The sequence below is a fragment of the Macrobrachium rosenbergii genome, chromosome 48 (assembly GCF_040412425.1).
Source record: "Macrobrachium rosenbergii isolate ZJJX-2024 chromosome 48, ASM4041242v1, whole genome shotgun sequence".
Classification (NCBI taxonomy): domain Eukaryota; kingdom Metazoa; phylum Arthropoda; class Malacostraca; order Decapoda; family Palaemonidae; genus Macrobrachium; species Macrobrachium rosenbergii.
In genome coordinates this window covers 47972629-47982720 of record NC_089788.1, presented here as the reverse complement: position 1 = coordinate 47982720, position 10092 = coordinate 47972629, and the positions used below count along the sequence as shown (strand labels likewise).

The 10092-nt window shown below is 38.6% G+C and overlaps 1 protein-coding gene across 1 annotated transcript; it reads right to left on the bottom strand.

Moving 5' to 3' along the window:
* Positions 1-639, bottom strand: LOC136831087 (uncharacterized). Its single transcript, XM_067091036.1, has one exon. The coding sequence runs from the start codon at positions 637-639 to the stop codon at positions 1-3; it is 639 nt and encodes a 212-aa protein (XP_066947137.1).
* Positions 640-10092: the final 9453 nt, after the last annotated feature.

Below are 10092 nucleotides of genomic sequence, written 5' to 3'. Positions count from 1 at the left end.
CTAAAGTTCACCCTTAGCCTTGGAGGAGGCGTTGAAAACTATGCAGAGAGGTGTCGTAAGACTTTCCTTTTTAACACCAAAATGGGGGAGGTAATAGCCCTCTACCTTTGTCCTCTGGATTTCCTCTAGGAAGCCAGCTTCTAAGTAAGTCTGAAGGACTTTTTCATAATCCCTACGGTAACTCTCATCTTTTGTGAAATGTCGCTCTAACGAATGCAATTGGGCGAGGGCTGTGTTATAGTTGTTACTTGGTCTGTCTGACCTGCGGAAAGGTAGACTAACTTGGTAATCTTGCTTGGTTTTCTGTATACTTTCGGTAACTTTGTCAACGGTAGCACATTCTGAGATTGTAAACTGTTCATGTGGCGCGATTCCTATCGTGTCTAACCTCCACCAGACGTCTACATCAGGCTCAGATTCTACTAGTCTACATATCCTCAAGGTACAAACTTTAGCTACATTAACTCCCTGCAAAGCCCACTGAGGTACCCTCACATAAGGCTTGATCCCATTATGTGTGACAAAAACGCTCACTCCGTCAATTTTATTCATACCAATTACAAAGTAATTAAAATAATCTGCCCCAATCAACAAGTTTACATTCTTCAACACATCCCCTTTGATTTCAACATCGGCCATTTCCCATCCCTTCTCTTGCAAATGATTCTTTACGTTGATGAGTCCGATGTTGTGGATTGGAGTGTTCACGTTATCATGTACTGTACTACTAACTTTGTGCAGACCACCCTCTCTCCCAGATGGATACAACAGGTGTCTACATCAAACTCTCCCTTTACTACTTGAGCCCCAAATGGTGCAATGTTCAGTGCCACATGCTTGATGACAGGTGACTTTAATTTGCGTGCCAGCCAACTAGAAATAAAGCTGCGTTGACTGCCAGTGTCTAAAAACATGCGCGCTGTGTGAGGTACTTCTTTCAAGTACAAAGTTGCCATAGCGGTAGGCAACAAGGTTACTGACAACTCGACTGAAGGCTGATTCCTTACAGTTTTGGCATTTACACACGGTTTCTCATTTTTTTATTTGACTGGGTGTCTCGAATTTATGTTAGCTCTATTCCCCGGGAGTTCTTGCCCTTGATTAGTTACTGGTTGTGACAATACATGAGGTGGCAACCGTCTGGTGGTAGGTTGGTTGGATGAACTCATGCCGTGTCTTGTATCACTACTTTAACCTTCACAAACGAGACTGTGGTTTCTGGCATTATACAATTTTCAATTTACTTTACTGCTACAAGTCTTCCTGCTATGGCCTTTAATGAAACAATTAAAACAACGTTGCAATATGATTAGTTGTCGTTTCTTCGCTGCGGCGTTAGGATACTTGGTACAGTTAAAGGGTGAATGATTTCCATTACAAAATGGACATGCTTCATTACATGAAGCGTTTGAGTCCAACACGGGATTCTGACTTTCGTTATCTAGACTTTCCCCGCCTCTGAAGGGCATTGTCTTCCATGCTACAAATAAGGAAATCGAGTGCAGTGAACAATTCATTTAGATCAAAATCACACTTTCGCAAATACGTAACGTCTCTCTGATAAACTCGCCCCTGAGACAATATTTGAAAAATTAGGCTCAATAGCATTCCTTGGTCTAATGCAGACCCACTCAGTCTCTTGATTTGCTCGGTCAGTACGGTCAGTTCAGTACAGAAGGCTTTTAATTCCTTACAATTACATTTCAGCACAAAAAGATCAGCTAACTGCCGATGCAAGATTACCAAGGTCTGATGGTCATTCCCATAACATTTTTTTCAGCAACTCCCGTGCTACTACGCAATTTCCCACCATTACATTTAGAGATTGCACCACTCTAAGTGGCTTGCCATCCAGGGTTCCCAACAGATACATGAACTTCGCCATGTCATCAGTGTCCGTGCATTTATGGACATGTCCATCAAATAATTCTTGGGAGTTACTGAACTCGCTCTTCTCTCCCTTGAACATGTTAGGCAATTGGGTTGTGGGTTGGTTTGTGGGTGTACGAGTCTCAATTCGACTCATAAGTAGCATGGTCACTTCCGCTGCTCGATTGAATGACTGCCACACTTGATCATGCGTTAATGTTTCTAATTTGCTTGCGTTAGACACATACTAAGTTCTCAACTGCTGTTCGTCAGCTTGAATTCTGTTCAACAAGTTCTGATACGCAGTGACATGATGTGACTTGAGGAGTATCCCTCGAGCACACACCAGATTGTCATCTAGGAGGCCCAAGATGGCTTCCATTTGGGCTTTGTTGTTGGCTGCCATTTTATGAATGTGTGGGAGGGTGACTACTTATTTACGTTAAATTAATCTGTAGGTGAAAAAGGGAGTGTACTTGGCAAACAATTCAAAGGGATTAGAAGGAAATGACGCCAGCCCAAGTTACGTTATGTTACTCTCACCAAACAGTTGAAAGCAATACACAGCCCCCTGTCCTCCTAGTTAACGCTGGTGCACTCGCTCACCTCAGATGAGTCTCATTATTTGATTCAAGAATACATCTCTGATATGCGTATAAAAGTGCACGTGGTCGGATGTTCTTCTGGCTCGATAACCTACAGGGTTTGTGGGAATGTGGCATAAACCATAATGTTTTCTACATGCGCAATACCGGCCGATTCTCGTGTTCAGAGTCTTAACTCGGGGGTTATACTTGGATGGATTTATACGAAAACAGTCCGTTTCGCTATATAGCCATTCTTCAGTGTTACAAATGGCCACAGTTGTAGTGATCGACCTGACTCTTTCAATGAACACCTTGAGTCTATCCCACACGGTATCTGCAGATTCTCTAGCTAAATCATTCCCCCCGAGGTACACAACAGGCAAATTATACCTCCTGTTCCAGAAGAGAAGCTCGCTAGATTCCAGGCTAGCTATCAGGCCTCCGGGCCTACAATAAATTTCAATTTCTATGCACTCATTCTCAGGTAAATGGGCTGGCAACTGTGAGTGCCCTACCACCAAAACTCTGAATACCATGCCTCGCCCAGCCTCCCACACGGGCCTAGCACTTGGGTTGATCTGGTTCAAAGAACCACTAAAATGTCGGGGATTTCCTCGACAGACATCACTGCATATTCATTGTGCCGATAGACTGCACGATCAACCCACGAACTACGAAAGTGACTTAGCCCCTATGAAAGGATAAACGAGTCACATATCAGTTTTTTCAATTTATTTACAAAAATAAAACCAGCTCAATCATCACCGTTACATAACAATCACACAAACCCCAAAAAAAAAAAGCACTAACGAACTTACAATCTCCGTACCTGCAACATGAAACACGTGGGCTACAAAATTGCCCTCAACCTCAAAGAAACCACTGGAATCTAACCACAACTAGCACAATGCCACAGCAGTACACAAATGCCCAAACAGTTATTCTTACCCAATCATTCTCATTACAACTACGCAGGAGCACTCACAGCTGCTAACTTTACACAAACCTTTGGGAGCCCAACCCACACGTCTGTCATGAATGGGATCTCTGGAACGACAAGGCAGAGACTAGTGCACGAGTCTCACTTCCCTGTCCAGGTGGATGCTAATAGGGTTAATTCACTTGTAGTTACTCGGGCTTAAGGATCCTAAACTCACAACAAATCACTCAAACAAGCAACAAGACGAAACATGATGTTGCATACTGTGGCCTTTCGTGCATTTCAGCAAAATGTGCAATAACAGTCGTGTTTATGACGTGCCTTGTCCAGTAAGTTCCTGCCATTCTGTCAGCCTTGTAGAATCAGCGGGAGTTTGGAGCGAAAAAATCCCGTGCACTCAATTTTTTTGCGACAGTATGAATGAAAAGATCTCTTCTAGCACAATCACAAACCAAGAAGTCAAGGTACTTCTCATGAGATATTTTGGAGAAAAAATTAAGTTCTCTCGACCAAATTAAATGAACAAATCTTTGTTGTTTTTCAGGGCCAGTGTCACCAAAGAATCAGTAGCAGAAACAATGCGATGTACAGACCCTATCTGAGAGTGTGCTGAAGTACTTAGAAAGTCTTTGACATCAATTGATTTTTATTTGACAGACTGTTTCTGTGATTCAGATGACTTAAAAAGTGCATGGAGTTATACAGTAATCCCCGAACCTCTTCTCAAGTTTTTTAGCTATTTGTTTAACTTTGATATAAGCACATTCAAAGAATGCAAGTTTTATGGTGATAAAGACTTAGACCCCGAGTTGGAGGATGGGAACACCACTTATGACTCAGCTGTATCTCCAGCTAACTTCAGGCACATCCAGAGCATGTTCCAAATCATGTATCATGTTCTTCAAAGTGGCAGAGAGCGTGCACCCTTATACATAATGCTCAAGCCATTTATGGTATCTGTAAAAGTACAGCATTAATCACCAGTTTCAACAAATTTGGCTGATGTTCCAGCTACGATGAGTTAGCTCGCTTCCACAATGATATGGCAATATACATGGTGGTTAGTGAAAAAGCAAATTATTCCATTCCCTCCATTTTAGCATAGCAGTCTTCACATCAGCCATTGATAATTTTGATCCCAATGTAGGGACTCTGTCGTTGTGTTTTAGGATGATAGCAGATCTCAACTAAAGAAACCTAAGGTATCTGAAGCTGGAGTTAATCATGGTCCTAAGTCGTTTCAGGCAAACTTGAAATGGCAACAGTTGAAGGAGTTCTATAAACCTGCTATAAGACCTGAACTCCCAGAAACTTACGAAGTTCCTCTGACTCAGTTCAATGACACCGACCTACAGCAAGATGTATGAATAACAGACACGGTTTGGTTACTAGCTAGATTGGTCTTTGGAGACTCTGCATCAAACCCAAAATTCAGGAAATGTCATCAGGAGTGCAACAAACTCAGTGTTATCTTTAGAAAACTTACAGTGCAAAAAGGTTGGCCTCCTCCCTGTGCTACCCCATGCTATCACAGTATAATGCTGTTTATACAGCAATGAAAAACCTTCAGGGATTCCTAGTGACATCTTTATCAGTCAGCATTGCCAGTAACATGCGATGAGGGTGTGTACCATATTGCTCGTCATATTCAGCTTCTTTGCCTAGGGTCATTTCACATGACCAAAGTAGCTCCGGGATGCCTTGGAAAATATTTAAAAGGAAGTGGTGTAAAGACTATTCTAACAGAAAGCAATGTTTTTGGGCAGAATATTGTTGATTCTGTCAAGAATGCAAAGTGCTATACCAGATCATTGAAGGGAATGCAATTACTGAAAGAAGCTTTGAGCTGGTTACAATGGGCAAAATTTTTTAATGAGGAGGACAACTTTCAGAAATGAAAAGATGAGATATTAGTTATACAAAACATGAAATCTAAGGTAAAGAAAAATTCAAGGCCATTAAGTGTGACTTTGTTGCAGCAATTCAAGGAAACCTGCAAACACCTTCCGTGTGCCTTTGACAAATTTATTGAAATGCATAAGGCATAGAGTGAAACCTTCCAGTACTGGAATACATTCATTTTATTGATGGCTAGTGTTGAAAACCTTTTACGAAGTGACTGTGAGGGTAATTGGACCCATCGACTGCAGGCAATACAAGATCTTCTCCCTTTGTTTGCTGCTATTGACTCAACTAATTACCTATGATGGTGTTCATTGGATTTGGAAGATACTGTATGTACCATCTGCAACATACCAACCCTGAAGTATATGAAGCATTCAGTGAGGGGAAGTTTGCAGTGAAAAGGACCCCAGGAAAGTTCAAGGCAGTTGGAGTAGATATGGCCCTGGAACAAACAATCAACAAATCTCAGAAGAGTGCAGCTGGAATCATTGGTAGAACAAGGCTAAAGCAGTATGTCGCATGGTGGGAGCTAATTTACCATGAAATGTTGGCAGTAACAAATTTGTTTAGAGAACTAAGTGGAACTGATATAGCATCATCTGACCTAGATGTCAATAGGTACAACTGAAAGTGATGAAAGCAACCCTTCCCTAACGCCACTTCACCACCACGCTACCTCCTCAATGGATCACCAACTCAAAGCACGGCCACTTTGACTGGCGTGCCACCAAAAGAAGAAGACCCATCTTCTGCCCGCCGAAGTGGTCAGCAGAAGTGCCACACACAACGCAATGCCAGACCTAGTCCTCCCTCTCCACGAAAGGATGGCCAGCAACGAAGTCCTCCCTCTCCACGAAAAGACACTCAAGGGATGCAGTACCACTGTAGAGCATGCAAGGTGACACGCCACTCCACTAACTGGGAGGAAGTAGTAGTATTAAAGTAGTTCAACCAGACCACTGAGCTGACTTTCAGCTCTTATAGGGCTGGCCTGAAGGATTAGGATAAAATACCACATAGGCTCACGTTCTCATACTGTAACACATACACATAATAAATACATTTACTCATGCTTCCACACTAAAAAGGTATATGAAAATTCATAATAATTTAAGTAATATTTTTAAAAAATTTAAATTTAAACTCGACAAATGCTGTTTTCGTGCTTTTTTTATTTACTTATTTTTATATTTTATCTATCAAACCACAGTTCCTCATGAATAACAAAACTGGAACGACTGAAAATGCAACAGATTCTGACAAAATTTGATTTATTGATTTATTTCCAAAAGTTGACAGTCACTGTTGGTCATATTTTGGACACACACAATACATGTTTGACTGTTACCATCACCTTGCACTCTGGAGCCAGGCCATGTGAGCTGCTCATTAAGTGTCCATGTGTCAGACGAGTATGGCTTATTCTGAGACCTGTTAGAATTGCTTGTGCGTGTCTCTCTCTCTGATATGATGAACTTCATTTTTCAACTTTAGGTTTTATTTGTTTTAATTTATTATTTTCAGGTTCTTCATTCCATATGGATTGCCATTTGTTTATGATACCCACCTTTATGTGTGTTACATAATAAGTGGCAGGGATATTCACATTTGATCTTGCCATGTGGGTTGCTTCTTTGGCTGCTTTATCTGCCTCTTCATTTCCTTTGATCCCTACATGGGCTGGGATCCAACATATTTCTACATTTTCCCATTATTATATAATTTATGAAGAAATAATTTAATTGGTTGTACTATATTATTTTTTGATTTGTAACTCTGAATAGCTTCTACAGCGCTTCTAAAGTCACTAAAAATCACAAAATTATTGAATGATGTTTCTTTAATTATTTTTATAGCTGACACAATTTCACACAATTCTGCTGTGAATACTGAAGCATTATTAGGTGGAGAGAATTGATAAGTTTTGTCTTGGGACACTGCAGCATATCCCACTCCGTGCTCTGATTTAGATCCATCTGTATATATTGTGTAATGTGGACCTTTTCGGTTTATATGCTCTATTGTATGTTGTCTATGGTGTTCTGGTGTGTATGAATAACTTTTTGGTAAATATTTCAGGTGTGTACAAATTCTCATTTTATTCATTGTCCAGGGAGCAGGTGATTTTACTATTAAAGTCACTTGTATATTTTTATTCAGCGACTCAAACAATCTTCTAGCTCTAATTGGGAAAGGTGGAGGATGGTTATTTATAAATACATCTTTAAATTCAAATAATTTTTTTGTTGGAGAATCACTTGTCTGAATTCTTAGAGCATTTTTCATTGTTACTAGCTCTCTATGGAGAGACAGAGGTAGTTCACCACATTCAACTTGAAAAGATGATTTTGGTAATGATCTAAAGGCTCTGAGCATATTCTAAGGCCTTCATTGTGAACAGGGTCTAACATTTTCAGTGCTGCGTCAGATGCTTAGCCATATACTTCGCTTCTATAATCGATGATAGACAGAACTGTTGCTTTATACAGTACAGTGAGGGTATGTTTATGGGCTCTCCAAGTAGTGTTCGATAGTTTTTTAATTAGGTTTAATGCTCGTTTACATTTTGATTTTATGTGTGTTATGTGGGCTTTCCGGTTCAAGTGAGTATCGAATACTAATCCCAAAAATTTTGCTGTTTGGCCAACTGGTATGGAATGATTTCTCATTTTTAAATCTATTTCTTCGCCTTTTTTCCACCTTTTATTTTTTATAAAACATTACTGCTTGAGTCTTTTGCATAGATGAGGCCCATTCATCTATTTTTATTATAGTTTTATTAATGATTCGCTCTGCATGTTTTATGTGAGGTGGTGAATAATATATGTCAAAATCATCCATATACAAGTTACTTTTAATTCCGATAGGTAGATTATTGCTGATATCATTTATTGCTAAAGTAAACAGTGGGCCACTAAGGATGCTTTCTTGTGGAACATCATTTTCAAGTGGAAATGTACTTGACAATACATCATCAATTCTCACTTGAAAAGTGTGATTTGTCAGAAAGTTTTCGATAAACCTAGGTAAATGTCATGGATGCGGTTTTTATGAAACGTTTTTAATGTCAAAAAAGATGGCTAGAGTAATTTGTTTTTATTCAAATCCTCTTCGTATGTGGTCTTCCAAGTTAGACAGAGAATCTAGTGTAGATCTGTTACATTGTGACCCAAACTGAGTGGGAGTCAAAATTTTATTTTCTCAAATGTGCCATGTTAGTCGAGCAGTTACCATTTTCTCTAGTAATTTGCATAAACAACTTGTTAAAGAAATTGGTCTGTAATTGTTTACATTACTGGGATCTTTTCCAGGTTTGGGGATAGGAATAATTATAGCTTTACGCCATTCATCTAGAAATAAATTTCGAAGCCATAAGTGGTTATAAGACCCTAATAAGTATGTCTTTGCCAAAGGTGCTAAATGGCAGATCATTTCAAAACAAATTCTGTCATCTCCAGGGGCAGATTTATTGTTGTTCAACAGAGCAAATTCCAACTCTTCCATATTAAATTTTCTATTATAATATATATCTTTGATTGTTTCAAACTTTATTGTTATTAATTCTATACTATTTTTCTTTCTGCAGAAATGCTCATCTAAATTATCATCACTGCTTACTTTTGCTAAATTTTCTCCTATTACATTACTTACTGCATTTCTTTACGATCAAGCATTCTTTTCCCATCTTTTATTATGGCATGTCTAGGTGGTTTAACATGGGTACCATTTATTTTCCTGAATTTTTCCCATATTTTTTGCATGGGAGTATTATTAGAGAGATCTGATGCATATTTCCTCCATGAAATGATTCTTCCTTGAATTACTTCTCTTTTAAATTTTGCAGATATTTTGTTATATAGAGGTTTTATTGTATCAGTTTCTTATAATAATATAGTCGTTTTTTGTAAAGTTCCTTCTAATATCGGTAATGTTTTGTTTATTTTACTGAACTTTCCATTCAAATTATCTAATCGTCTTCCTATTTGGTGTTTTATTTTTATTAATTCTGTTAGTTTTTCAGACCACCATGGGACTGTGCTTTGTTGGATGAGATTTGGATTTTGGTATTGCTTTATCAGCAGCATTTTTAATGAAATCAACAAGAAATTTATTAGTTTCATTATGGTCTTTTAAATATTCAAATGGTGGGATATTCCTAGTGTGGAATTCATATTGCTCCCAATCTGCTTTATAAAAGTTATATTGAGGGACATGCTTGATGGGATTATTTTGTAATAATGAAATTAATGTTGGGAAATGGTCACTTGTATGCAAGTCGTCAACTGTATTCCAATCCAATCTGTCAACTATGTTTGTTGTGCATAGAGTTGAGTTGATTGAGGAAAATGTTCCATGTGTTTTAGAAAAATATGTGCTGATTTCGTTATCATTTATACAGCACAGGCACATATCATATGAATCTGTGAGTTCTATTTTACTTCCTGCTCTATTTGAGTCTGTACAATTACAGTCCCACATTGCGTTGTGAACTTTAAAATCACCTACTATTAATGTAGGTTCCTTGGCATTATCAAGTAAATCTTGAAGCTTGTCAAAGTCATAATTTTTATTAGGTTGGTTGCATAATCATCGTTTTTCATTCGTATTTTAATACTTGATATTTGCAGATCAGTAAAGTTTACAGGTACTTTGTCATAACATACTTTGTTATGTACCTATATAGCAGTACCTAAATTTCCTTCTTCCTCTCTAGATGTAGATACTAAGGTATATTTGCCTATTGTTGATATTGTTTTGTTGACATGTTGTAAACATAATATCAGTGGTACA